Raw genomic sequence first — 14,510 nt, forward strand, 5'->3', positions numbered from 1 at the left:
ACTAAACCTTTACATTTAGAACGCTAGACATTGTGTTTTCAGTATCACGGTTCAATCTCCACAGGTAAATATTAAGATCCCATTTCACTATGCATCATGTACACTCCACAAAAACAAAGAGAAACACTAAAATTTGTATTTAAATAATATTTACAAAAAAAAACGACCGCGTGCACTAAGAACTTTCCCACTGTTATGACCTCTGCGCTGCCTGGCAGTCACCCGTTTACAGACCTAACATCCTAAATGGGGAGTCTGCACTCGATATAAAGCCTGCCTATATCTGAATAGGATGAATACAACGAACTTGTAACAAAGGCTTTCTAACTGTCCCGGGGAAGAACACCCCGGAGTCTCCCTGCCCACAGCCTGTTCCAAACGAATTCTAATAGAAATTTCGCCGATCTGACAGCTGTTCATCACTGGGAACTCGCTCCGCATCACATCTGTGCATGTCTGCTCAGTGCCTGGTGCACTTCAGAAACTGCTTTCTTGGATTAGTGTCCTTTGCCTTTTTTTTCCAAAAAAAGGGCGGCTATTTTACATCAGTTGAGGTTGTTGCATAGATTCCTGGTGCGCTGGAGGGTACCAGGACGTGTAGCTGGGGATGTAGTTTCCCTGGGTCCCTGTGGAAGTCTTGCCCACAGATGAGGTGTTCCAGACCGGAGGAACTGGCGGGGATGATCCCGACAGGCCCCTGCCATTTGCAAGGACGCTGCTTTCCAACGCGCCGTTTCCCTGCTTCATCAGCTTTTTGAACTTCGAGCGTTTGTTCTGGAACCATATTTTTACCTGTATAACATGATAAAGACGTCGAAGTATTAACATGTTAAAAGGAATGCAATGGGGGGGGGGGGGGGGGGGGGGGGGGGGGGGGGGGGGGGGGGGGGGGGGGGGGGGGGGGGGGTAATAATCCGGATTAGCTCTGCTAGACGATGCAAAACAATTATGTATCATTTTCACCACGATGACGCACTTCTTTCAGTAACTTGTTAAAATAGTTTGGCAAACACTTGGTTGGGTAAACATACAACTCATGCTGTCTACTCGTTCATGAACACATTGTGCGTGTGTGTGTGTGTGAATGGTCCCGTCATGTCAGTAGCATTTTATGGATTTAAACTTCATTTGATTGAAATGTCTAAACTTGCTCTAAGAGAAACACGCGCTTATGCAGTGTAACATATCATTGCGTTGTTTTCCTAAACTTGCTCTGAAATCCGAACTAAAGTGTTTTTGCTCGAGGGGGGGTTGGTTTTACGTTTAAATGCCCTATTGCCGATATTTGATTTTGCTTGAAGGTATGATACATTTGATGTAACACAGATGAGTTTTGTAATCTAGTCTAATGTCTCCGTTACCTGCGTTTGGGTCAAACCCAGGGAAGCAGCAAGTTCCGCTCTTTCGGGCAAAGCGAGGTATTGGGTTTGTTGGAACCGCCTGTTCAATGCTTGCAGTTGCAGACTGGAGTAAATGGTTCGGGGTTTGCGAATCTTTTTCCCTTTCCCGTTAAACCTAACTTCCCCACTCTCCACCACGGTACCTTTATCTGATTCTGTTCCTAAAAGAGAGCGAAAGTAAACATAACAATGCGGATCCAACACATAATTACCTTCAACATGATAACGACACATTTAACACGGCAGTTAAAAACCTTGTCTATTTTTATCAGCGACGATTTACGTATAATTACCCATAATTGCATGCATTGTTTATGGCGTTACGCAATAAATAATTACAAAGATCAGAGGCAGAATGATGCGAAGTTCTGTGCTACAAATTTTCTCGCTGGGTTGGCTGGACGCTGCTGTAACATACTGTCTCCCACGTATTTTGCAGCAAATTAGATTTAGCGGCTGACTTATCCTGCGGGTCTTACCTGTATCCTCCAGCCGCGTGTGGGCCAGATTCGAGTTGCTTTGGTACGACTGCACTGAACTGATGTAAGGGTTGGCGGAATGGTTGTTGACTGAGTTAACGTAGGGGTAGCCCAGGGAGCGAGAGAAGGACGAAACATTGTTGTAGGAACTGTCATGTTGAGAGTGGCCGGCGGAATGTAAACAGTGCATGGAGTAATGTCCGTGAGACATGGGAGGCGACATTTGTTGACTTGGTGGTCCAAACTCCATAAAGACTGCTTTACCCGAGACGGGGGTGTTGAGGTTTTCTGACATTGCAGTCATGGTCATTGTACGCCTCCCAACTTGTCCCTTCACTCCTGTTTCTTCTACTACTTACTCCGGCCGAGAAGGATCCCAATTTAAGCGAATCTGTTTTTTTTCACTTTCCATTCATGATAAAATGGAGTTTTTGGGTTGACAAAGTCGAGGCATGATGCGGTGGATACACACAAACTCGCCTGAAAGGGTTGACTCGATGCCTCATGAATATTCACCCACAGCGCGCTGATAGGTCTGCCTCCACCACGTGCTCCTCTGATTGGCTACACTGCTGGTCTTTCTGCCAAGGAAGGCGATGTCTGTCGGTCACAGCCGTGGCCCAGGGCTCTGCAAGAAAAACTCCAAAACGCAACTTCACTGGCTTTTTTGTAAGCCTCTGGCTAACTTTTTTTTTTAAATCTCCAAGAATAACTACGTGTTGCTCATGCAATGTTTGCAAATTACCTCTTCAATTGATTGAAAATACAAACTAAATCAGTACTGCCCAATAATAAATACAATCGAACAACACATTTAAAAAACAAAATTCTATCCCATAATTTAAAAAACCGATTTACTAATACTTTGGTTCAAACGTTGTTTTAAAGCCCCTAGCACTTTTAATCAGATGATTTCAAGAATAACTATGTGTTGCTCGTGCAATTTTGCAAATGACCGTGTCAATTCAGCACATCTCTTGAAGATTCAAATTCAATCTGTATCCGATAGTATCAAATTGTATCCAATAATAAATACAATCGAATATATTAAAACAGAATTGTCTGCCATAATTTTGAAAACCGGTTAACAAAGACATGATATCGCTTTTGTTTACTTTATACTCAGTGTTTCAGATCCGAAAGTTTTCTACCTTTAAAGATCTAACATATATTAAAAACAAACTTATTGTGTTGTCTTCGTTAACGACAATGATAGCCAACACAGCTGACTGCCGAAGAAGACCTTTGGGAAAGTTTAGTGGACGTTCGATGATGTAAATAATGTCAACTTCATTGCACTGAATTGGTTTTGCTATAATGCAAATATGTTGCACATTCTTCAATTATTCCATCAATAGACGATTGTTTAATTATATTGAAACTTTTGGCACTGGAAAAAATATATATAAATTAGAAAGACATAATTTTACTCATACAGGCAAATTTGGCAGAATTATTCCAAATGCGTTGCACTCCATAACTGAGATGGATTAATTTCAACATGCAAATGGAAATAACATCAAATCGTTTGAACAATTACTAATATACTATCAAAACTTTGTTTCACGCTGTACTCACTTAGATTATATTTACTGATATATTTAAAAATTGTGACGCTTGTGATGGAACAAACATGCATCTATGAAGAAGTGATAATGGTGAAAGAACACACACGCGTGCATGTGCAGTAGTTAGAGATTCGTTTGATTAAACGTCAGTCTCAAGAGCTCTGATAAACAGCTAAAGGCGGCTCCCATTAGCATAACTCTGATGCTTAATTTTCATACGCATAATTAGCCATATATTTAACACCAATTGCATCATCCAATCCTTTCATCGTTAAACAAGTGAGCCAAACCATTGCATGGAGATGCATGTGCGCGGACATCATATTTAAAAGAACCATGTAGCATATTGATGATACATTGAGGATTTTGAATGTCACATGCGACCCGAGAATGATATAAAATATCTAGAAAGGCATACTTCATTTTGGGAGATTAATTGCACTGTTTTGTTTGAAGGGCGAATAAAAGGTACTTAAAATGCATTTTCGGGTTTAAATACTTCACATACAGCGATAAACGGTGTAATTTGAATTCTGATGAGATTCTGGCGGTCAGTGAGTGTAAACCATGGTTGATGTAACACAAATGCGTACAGCTGGAATGAAGAGTATTTAAAGATTAAGTGATTTTTAACAGTGATATTTAAAAAAAATAACATGCCAAATGTTAACATACATTGGACATTTTACCGCGTATAATATCTAATGTAGAAATTCATCACTCCATCTATTTGTACAGGGAATTCTGATTATTTTTGTGTTTGCAAATAATTTAACAATATCTGCTTATTTGAATTCTAATGCTGGTTGTTCAATAATATTCGCCATTTGACCGTGAACTGAAACGAGGTTTACTATTCAAGAGCGCGCTCAGTCTTACACTTACAAGTCTTTACTCCAATCAAGAAACGAGCAACGATTTTTCAGACTGCTGTAAAACAATACTCTCACCATACTTGTGTTTCCCTTAAATAATCCAATTTCTATAAACTTTGCTGTCAATTAATTATGTGGCACATTTTTGTTCCTGAACACACCTATGTAATTCAATTATTTTGAAATCGTTGCTTTAAAATAGAGTTGGAGTAAATGCATGTTTATTTCCAAAATGTGAAAATTGTGCTTTAGTATTCTGTTAAACAAGTTAGGTAGAGAAAATGTATCGCTTCTCAGTTGCAATAAAGTGATTGCTTTGCTACTGTGTAAAGGATTCACAGGGTTCTATGAATTCAGATTCTTGCTGCCCCGCTGTTCATAAATCTTCGGAGCATTACCAGTAGGTGAAATGTTCCATCGTCTATCAAACCATTGCTTCCGCCGACTGTCTCCGACTGAGAACTGCAATAAAACAGTGAGAATTGGTGGTGAAAATTTGCATGTCAGCTGCAAAAACAGTGCCCAGCCTCAACTGAAATATTTAATTACAGTCAACTGCTTAGGCCTATTCTATGTTTTAAATAAGTCTTCTCTTGGCCAAGCCAATTAAGCACTAAAATTGAGGCTCTACAAATTGATATGCATATTTATTCATGTGTTAGGTTCATAAAAATATTTGTACTGTAGACATGTTCAACATCCCCCGATGCCAATGAGCTTGTTAGTGTGTGCTTTGTTTACAGAGACAGGAAATGTGTAAAATACATCAATTTAAGTGTTACAGGCCAAAAATATGTTTTTGCCAACGAGTTTCGTCAAAAATAATACACAGTATTTGCAAGGAGAACACGTTTTAACAGGATTGGATCGTAAGGAGGATGTAGTTATAGCACAAACATTGATCAAGAAAATCAACGATATATTTCCCATTTATTGCATTATACACTGCCACGACAAATCATTAAATTAACGTAATATCTTAGCAAATTAATCTATATCGTGAAGCAATTTAGACATGATTCAGTTTGCACCAAATTACAACCGATAATTAATTACGTGGAAACATTTGGATACCGGAGCAGTATATTGTAACCCTGAGAATAGAAAATGATCGCTGATATTACGGTATTAAGTACAAATACGTAATTCTAGAATTGGTTTCAAGAAGCCGGTGTCTGAAACTGCTGCCAACTAAACACAGAAATATCTAGACACCTGTTTCAGATGAAATTTACACCACGAACAGTTCAGTTGTCGATTTGGTTCAGTTCCTTTAATATTTAAAATGAACAGAGACATTTTTATCTAAAGATCTTGTAAACAGGCAGAATTAATCTGTTCTGAAAACCACTCGGGGCTGACGTGACAATCTTACTTAATTCTTCCGACGTGTGTTTGATTGTGTCCAGATGCCACACGAATCCCAACAGCAAGACTACCTGTTTTTTCACCATTTTTTAAAAGCTGCGAACTATCTAAAGTGCAAGCAAACGTGTACATTTAGAATGCACTGAACTCTGTTGTCCCACTATAAACGTGTTACCTTGCCCCCTCTCACCTCACGTGAAAAACGGAACACTTTACAATTGCCTAATTACAATCATTTTAAAAGACAGTCAATCAAAACCCCGTTTTAACATCAAAAGTATGTTCACGATCGGATTGTTTGCCGTTTTTGAATTTTCACGTATAAACAAAACACGATCTTACTGTGGTGCTTATCCGATCGTTCACTCTTAAAATGGGCTTATTCGAAAACATCTACACGCCGTGTATCAGTCCGATTGCCTAACTGCACACGCGGTACTAAATTAATAATTTAATTATACCCACAATTAAAATGACAAATCTTGTTTCTGCAAATTTCTGCGTTTACGACTAACGACCCTGAACCATGGCCCACTCTAAAGCAGGTTAAACACGACACCAGCGGTCTCATAAGAATGATGCGGTTTTTATTTAAACAATCATTTCACCCACAATCAATAAAAATCGCACTCCATTTTAATTTTTTTTTAAACATCGGTGAGAATCGACCTGCTAAAGACCTGCAATTTTGGCAAAGGGACAAAACGACCAAATAATTCTATATAAAATGGTATTGCCCTGCTTGGAACAGTTAGACTTTCAATGGTGAAATGCACCAATGCGGTTTATTACTTGAAGCTTTGCAAACCAACGCGCCTTTCATCTGTAACGTCTCCCCTCCTCTCCCCTCACCCTAAGTGATGACAATTTATTTAAATTCTGTTTTGCTGAAAATAGATTGTCACAAAATCTAGAAAAATACTCGTTATTTTGTTCAGAACCTATAACAGAAACAGAAAATAGGTGCAGGAGGAGGCCATTTGGCCCTTCGAACCTGCTCCGCCATTCATTGTGATCAAGGCTGATCATACACAATCAGTAACCTGTGCCTGCCTTCTCCCCATGTCCCTTGACACCGTTATCTTTAAGAGTTCTATCTAACTCTCTCTTGAAAGCATCCAGAGAATTGGCCTCCACTGCCTTCTGAGGCAGAGAATTCCACAGATTCACAACTCTCTGGGTGTAAAAGTTTTTCCCCATCTCGGTTCTAAATGACCAACCCCTTATTCTTAAACTGTGGCCCCTGGTTCTGGACTAGCCCAACATCGGGAACATGGTTCCTGCCTCTAGTGTGTCCAATCCCTTAATAATTGTATGTTTCAATAAGATATCCTCTCATCCTTCTAAATTCCAGTGTATACAAGCCCAGTCGCTCTAGCCCCGAGAGCTAGTCCCTAGAGTTCTATCTAACTCTCTTTTAAATTCAACCAATGAATTGGCCTCTACTGTCTTCTGTGACAGAGAATTCCACAAATTCACAACTCTCTGGATGAAAAAGTTTCTTCTCATCTCAGTTTTAAATGGCCTCCCCTTTATTCTTAGACTGTGGGCCCCTGGTTCTGGACTCCCTCATCATTGGGATTTTTTTCCCTGCATCTAGCTTGTCCTGTCCTTTTATAATTTTATGTTTCTATACAATCCCATCTCATTCCTCTACATTCCAGTGAATACGCCCATTCTTTCCAATCTTTCCTCACATGACAGTTCCCGCCATCCCGGGGATTAACCTATGCTGCACTGCCTCAATAGCAAGGATGTCCTTCCTTAAATTAGGAGACCAAAATTGCACACAATACTCCAGATGTGGTCTGACCAGGGCCCTGTACAACTGCATAAGGACCTCTTTACTCCTATACTCAAAATCATCTCGTTATGAAAGCCAACATGCCATTAGCTTTCCTCACTGTCTGCTGTACCTGAATGTTTACTTTCAGTGACTGGTGTACAAGGACACCCAGGTCTCATTGTACTTCCCTTTTTCCTAATCTGACACCGTTGAGATAATAATTTGCCTCCTTGTTGTTGCTGCTAAAGAGGATAACCTCACATTTATCTACATTATATTGCATCTGCCATGCATCTGCCCACTCACTCAAACTGTCCAAATCACCCTGCAACCTCCTAGCACCCTCTTCGCAATTCACACTGCCACCCAGCTTTGTGTCATCTGCAAATTTGCTAGTTACCTTTAATCCTATCATCTAAATCATTAATATATACTAGACCAAGTGGGACCCGTTGGGCCCCGTCCCCCAACGCGGGGCGGTGGGGGGGGGGTGGGTTGGCTTTGCGGCTTTGGGGGGGGGGGCGGGAGGGTGAGGGGCAAGGGTCAAGAGTGTTTTATTGTCATATGTCCCAAATAGGACATTGAATTTCTTGCTTGCTTGGCTGTAGGGAAGGAGCTGTTCCTGAACCAGGATGTTACATTTTTCAGGCTCCTGTACCTTCTTCCCGATGGCAATTGTGAAATGAGTGTTTGGCCAGGATGATGTGGGTCTTTGATGATGTTGGCTGCCTTTTTGAGGCACCGGAGGGGCGGGAGGTGAAAAACCCGGAGAGGGGACAGGGATTGTGAATAACCGGGGGTGGGGGGGGGGCACTCGACAGCTTGAGAGCCCATTGTGATTGGTGCACTGAGGGTGGCATTGTGACATCATCATTGGAAGCTCCTGGAAAAAGGCTGTGTGTGAGAAGCGGTTTTAGGCTTTTATTTAAACTTTAATCATGAATAACTGGTGATATATAGGATTAAATCTTAAGTGAACCTGATTAAGATGTGGAGGGGAAAAATGTGTCAGAATATGTAAAAATTTAAGCGTTAACGCATAGCGTTTTGAGGAAGATACAAAACAAAACAAACACACAATCAACACACAAGATGAGACTTTTATAGGTATAAAGATTGTAAATAGTTGCTATCCATGTCAATACCCTATCCCCAATACCATGTGCTCTAATTTTGCCCACTAATCTCCTGTGTGGGACCTTATCAAAGGCTTTCTGAAAGTCCAGATACACTACATCCATTGGCTCTCCTTCATCCATTTTACTTGTCACATCCACAAAAAAAGAATCAAGCAGGATTTCCCCTTCATGAATCCATTCTGACCTGGACCAATCCTTTTACTGGTATCCAAATGTGCCATTATTACCTCTTTAATAATTGACTACAGCATCTTCCCCATCACCGATGTCAGGCTAACAGGCCTATAATTCCCCCTTTTCTCTCTCGCACCTTTCTTGGGATAACATTAGCTACCCTCCAATCCACAGGATATACAAGTACGATACCATCCATTGGAGCAGAGGTCTCCTAACTATGGCCCGCGGGTCACATCCGGCCCGCCACGAGATTTTATCTGGCCTGCAGCAAGCTCTTAACACGTTCCGTGCGGCGGGCTATTTAGTGGGTTCTGTGGTAGCGCGGGAACTTACACGTCAGTTTGCTGTAGGCTATCAAGTTGAGGGTTTGTGTGCAGCTGCTGACAGGTTACTGTCGATGGCCCCAGGGAGACAGTGAAGATCGGCAACAGCGATGGCCCCAGTGAGCGAGTGAGAGTGTGTGTGTGTGTGTGTGTGTGGAGGTGTGTGAGTGTGTGTGTGTGTGTGTGTGTGTGTGTGTGTGTGTGTGTGTGTGAGTGTGTGTGTGTGTGTGTGTGTGTGTGTGTGTGTGTGTGTGTGTGTGTGTGTGTGTGTGGGTGTGTGTGAGTGTGTGTGTGTGTGTGTGTGTGTGTGTGTGTGTGTGTGTGTGTGTGTGTGTGTGTGTGGAGGTGTGTGTGTGTGTGTGTGTGTGTGTGTGAGTGTGTGTGTGTGTGTGTGTGTGTGTGAGTGTGTGTGTGTGTGAGTGTGTGTGTGAGTGTGTGTGTGTGTGAGTGGAGGTGTGTGTGTGTGTGTGTGTGTGTGTGTGTGTGTGTGTGTGTGTGTGTGTGTGTGTGTGTGTGTGTGTGTGTGTGTGTGTGTGTGTGTGTGTGTGTGGTGTGTGTGTGTGTGTGTGTGTGTGTGTGTGTGTGTGTGTGTGAGTGTGTGTGTGAGTGTGAGTGTGTGTGTGTGAGTGAGTGTGTGTGTGTACAGCCCGCAAAAATGTGCCAAATATATAATGTGGCCCTTATGCTGAAAGGTTTGGAGACCCCTGCACTAGAGTTGATCCATATGCCCATTATATTATATTGTAATCATTGTCTATAAGTTTATTATAGGCAAATACCTGGTATTTCCTTGGGGGCCAGTCTTACAATCTATCACCAAAAAAACAAGTAGCCCTTGAGCTTGCTGACTCAGAAACAATTGATTGGAACAAAATACTGTGTGAACTGTTATTTAGATAGAAAACAAAAGGAAATTAAAAAAAACAAATGTGCTAACACTTTCAACAGTCTGGACTAAGCCACAAAAAAATAGATACTGCAATTTTATTTTTAGAAAACTAAACAATCGAAAACAATCTGTGGGATTTGTGATCATATTTCCTAAACATAAAATGTACTTCACATTCTGGGATAGCCTACAAAAACACTAACTACCGAGAACGGTATATGTATAATTGTAAACAATCCAAATTTCACGAGTAACAGGAAATGCCCAAACATAACTGAGCTGGGAGGAAGATAATAATATTTTATTAAATAAAATATAGTTTTACAATCTAATCTCTCATATCTCTATATCACAATTCCACTCTGCATCCATAACTGGTTACATTACAGTTTCTCTCTCTCATCAACATTTTAAGATACATATCTGAAATTCCTAAATCGGTTCTGTGAAGGGAAATCTCCACCTGCACTTTTTAGTGTACATGGTGATAATAACCCAACATTGCAAAAAGACATCAAAACAGTCATTAATCCCGTCGTTGTTGTGTGAATTGAAGTTTCAGATAAATAGTGAATAGAGAACAACGATTGAAATAATTTGAGGATATTAAAGACCATGCTACATTTCTTGCACTACGAGTCCACCATAAGTATCTCCGGGAAGCAGATATTTTCCTGGAAAATATGACGATGTGATAACCATTATATTTCGCTAAGAGAATATTATATTGGTAGAAACTTTTCCAACTGGTCATTCCGTGGTGCTAAAATAACCCAGTGAAAAACAATGACACGTACTTGAAACATTTAAAGTTATCAAAGTGCAAAAGTAATATCTTCTATGAACACTGTACAATTTCTAACAATGCTCATTTTAATTGGCATAATGCGATCTGTTGTCAAAATAGTTCATTTCTGATAACTCAAATGGTTAATAATTTGTTGGTTAATCTGCAAACATCAGCACGAGTAACGTTATTGCAAAACTGTGATTCCCATCATGTCAGGCATTCATTTCAATGGCTTTAAATTAAAAATCAGCTCAGTTCTATATAGAGTATGTACAAGTTTCATTTTCCCTTTGAAATAATTTTGCAACTAAAACACGAATAGGTAGCTGTGAAACCTTTGTTTCTCTTTGAACTGTTTTTCTTTATTGGATTACTCCAATCGGCAGATAATTTAGATTACATCTTTCTCAACATGCTATTGGAACTTCGGTGAAACATTTCATTTATCTTGACGAATTGCAGATTTGGAGCCAAAGACACTTAAAATAGCATCCTTATGCTCAAACTATTTATTAAAAAGGTACATGTCAGAAGCCATGTTAATAGATAAAGTATCAAATTCCAAGCGCAATAAATTTCCAATATAGTTAAATTTTGACCCAGTTCCAGTGATCATCGGCGGTGTTAATAACAGTGCAGCCTTGAAGCTCTCTCCTCAGGAAGTCGATTAAATGCCTTTCCTGCATCAAGTCCGTTTTTCCTGTTTACCCTTGATCTTCCTCCGGCAATTTGGTTAGAATTTCTGCTCCTTCTGAGGTTATTACTATAGTGTGTTCGAACTGGGCTGACCTAAATAAAATAACATTTACGAAAATGCATACATTATTTGGGGGGGAAATGCAACAAATACATTTTAGCAAATGATTCCTAGTAACAAATACTAGTAGCATAAAGGACAGTTTCAGAAATAAAATCAACTAAAAAAATAATTATCTGCACCTCAGCTCATCTGTAGTAACAGCTGTCCATCCATCCTGCAGGATTTTAAACTCTGGCGAACCTTCCATCAAAATTGGTTCTGGAATTCAGATGATACATACAAGGATAGTTACACAGTTATCACAGAAAGTTGGACTCTAGATGCCTGTACTTTCCTTTCATGGTGACTTATACATAGTTAGAGGGGGTCAGAACTGGAAAAGATGAAATTACTGGTACATTTTTGAAGAAGCTATAAGACAGCAGGTTAAATGTGAAATAGAAAAGAATTAGACAGTTGAGCTAATGTAGTTATGTGTAGAAACTTCTTAATTCGAAGCCTGATATCTGCTTGATCAAGGAATAAGACAAATAGGGTTGCTCAAAGGACATTTTTTACCATCATTAAATATTTCATTTATAGATCTAGAGCTAATTTTAAAACTTTGCACTAATGCTACTAAAACATGTCAAAATGACACAACCTTCTCAACTGCCATCATGTTGGAATTCCAACTAATTTCATGCTGCATCAATCACATTACAATTTGATAGCTGCTGGGTTGTATTGGAGTGTAATTATTTTGCGTAGCCAAACTATCTATGTCTCACTAATTGAAAAGCCAGAAACTACAGATGTTAGAAAATAGAAAATGCTGGTAATACTCATTGGATCAGGCAGTATCTGTGAAGGGAGAATCAAAATTTCAGATGAAAGTTCACTGAGCTGTGACGTTAACTCTGTTTTTCTCTCTCCATAGATACTGCCTGACCTCCCAAGTCTTTCTTTTAAAATCCAGTTTGATGTTTGGATAGGAAAGAAAAGTACTGCCAACAAAGAACAGAAACTGGGCATCTCGTCCTTCAGAGCTCCACTAAACCCCATAGAAACAAAGAACATAGGTGCAGGAGTAGGCCATTCGGCCCTTCCAGCCTGCACCGCCATTCAATATGATCATGGCTGATCATCCAACTCAGTATCCCGTACCTGCCGTCTCTCCATACCCCCTGATCCCTTTAGCCACAAGGGCCACATCTAACTCCCTCTTAAATGTAGCCAATGAACTGGTCTCAACTACCTTCTGTGGCATAGAGTTCCAGAGGTTCACCACTCTGATACATTTACTGATACATCACCTGTGTTCACCTATTACCGGCCATGCTCTGTCCCCCTGCTCCTCTCTCCCAGTTTTCTTTCCCACCTCCGTGCAATCAGTCTAAAGAAGGGTTCCCACCCAAAATGCTGCCTATCAATTTTCTCCGATGTTGTCTGATGCATTTTACGTCTTTCTCTGGTGTGAACCAGCATCTGCAGTTCCTTGTTATTCCACTATCATTTAAATAGACCATGGGTGATCTTGGTATCTGCCTCAGTTTCATCAACTCTTGCCTATTTTTAAAACAATTGTACAATCCTAACTTTGACATTTAAAATCAGCCTACCCTCAATTATGTCCAAATTTCTCACTTTTTGTTCTCAGGGTGATTTGGGTCTAATTTCAAGGTCAGGTGGTGGCATCCATCACTAAAAGAAAGATTTTCACTCTATCTACTTCATCAAATCCTTTGGGGTTTTTTAAACCACTCAATTAACTCCCCTTAAACTTTAACTCAAGGCATTAGGTTCAATCAATACATGAGGCTTTCCTCATGCTTCATATTTTGTGTTCTAACAAACGTTTACCTCATGGTTATGAATTCAGCATTGTAATGTTTCAATAAGTTACCCTGAGGAGCTGAGTACTAAAAATGTTAAACCACAAACTCAAGTCAATAAGATGGGAATACCACAAACATGAACTCAAAAGTAGTCAATGCAACAAAAACACATTGACAAATCTAACTGCTTGCCAATATTTAGTCACAAAACTTTTAAACATATGGAATATTTAATGAAATGTTACTTTAGAATTTAAGAAAAAGAAGCAGAAATCATTTGTCCTCGTGTTTATTTTGCTCTTCAGTCAGATTACAGATGATTTTTTACCTTGATGCCACTTTCCTGCACTAATCCCATATCTCACATTTTCTTTAATATCTACATCGAAAAAAATCTTTGTTTTGAATATACTGTGCCTGAACCTCTCCGACGCACTTGGGTTAAGAATTCAACTGATTCACTACACTCTGAGTGAAGACATTTCTTTTCAACTCTTCCTGCATTGCTGACCCCTTATTTTAAGACTGTCACTCCTTGTTCTAGACAAACAAGGAGCCAGGAGAAACATCAACTCAACATCTATCCTGTCAAAAGCCTTATGAATTTTCTGTTTCAATAAGATCAACGCTCATTCTTCTATACTCTGGAGTATAAATTCAGTCTGTTTAATCTCTCCTTATATGACAAACTCACCTTCGCACAAATCAATCTCATGAACTGTTGCTGCACTCCCTCTATCAAAATGATATCCTTTCTTCGGTAAGGAGGCCAGACGCTTACACAATATTCAATATTCCAGATGCAGTCTCACTAGGGCCTTACATAATTGGCGCAAGATGTCTCTATTCTTCCACTCAAATCCTCTTGCAATGAAGGCCAACATATTATTTGCCTTCCTAATTGCTTGCTGTACCTTTGTGTTAACTTTCAATGATTTATGAAAATGGGCAGCATGGGGCCCTCTGAACACCAAAAGCTTTCAATTTCTCACCATTAAAGTTTTTTTACATTTATTTTATTACCAAGGTGGATGACGTTATATTTTTGGGCATTGTTTTCCATGTTCTTGCCTATTCATTTAGCCTGCTTATATACCCCAAAGCATCCCTGTATCTTCCTCACATTTCACAATGATTTT

General features: G+C 39.8%; 2 protein-coding genes and 1 long non-coding RNA gene across 4 annotated transcripts in view; 1 reads left to right on the top strand and 2 right to left on the bottom strand.

Annotated features, from left to right (window-relative positions):
* Positions 1–2,345, bottom strand: part of dlx1a (distal-less homeobox 1a) — a 2,446-nt gene extending 101 nt beyond the window's left edge. The window contains exons 1-3 of the mRNA XM_055637979.1: positions 1,880–2,345; positions 1,362–1,561; positions 1–792 (exon numbers count right to left, since the gene is read on the bottom strand). The exon at positions 1–792 is cut by the window's left edge and continues 101 nt beyond it. Of these exons, the coding sequence (XP_055493954.1) occupies positions 541–792; positions 1,362–1,561; positions 1,880–2,189 (762 nt within the window). The 5' untranslated portion in view covers positions 2,190–2,345 and the 3' untranslated portion in view covers positions 1–540. The remainder of the gene's footprint in view (positions 793–1,361; positions 1,562–1,879) is intronic.
* The window catches only part of LOC129698751 (uncharacterized), an 80,660-nt gene that overhangs the window by 3,434 nt on the left and 62,716 nt on the right, over positions 1–14,510 (top strand). The gene's annotated exons all lie outside the window — the stretch shown is intronic.
* metap1d (methionyl aminopeptidase type 1D (mitochondrial)) overlaps positions 3,219–14,510 on the bottom strand; it is a 130,057-nt gene continuing 118,765 nt past the window's right edge. Inside the window, exons 9-10 of the mRNA XM_055637978.1 lie at positions 11,734–11,812; positions 3,219–4,784 (exon numbers count right to left, since the gene is read on the bottom strand). Of these exons, the coding sequence (XP_055493953.1) occupies positions 4,676–4,784; positions 11,734–11,812 (188 nt within the window). The 3' untranslated portion in view covers positions 3,219–4,675. The remainder of the gene's footprint in view (positions 4,785–11,733; positions 11,813–14,510) is intronic.

This window comes from Leucoraja erinacea, chromosome 7 (genome assembly GCF_028641065.1).
Source record: "Leucoraja erinacea ecotype New England chromosome 7, Leri_hhj_1, whole genome shotgun sequence".
NCBI classification, from domain to species: Eukaryota; Metazoa; Chordata; class Chondrichthyes; order Rajiformes; family Rajidae; genus Leucoraja; species Leucoraja erinaceus.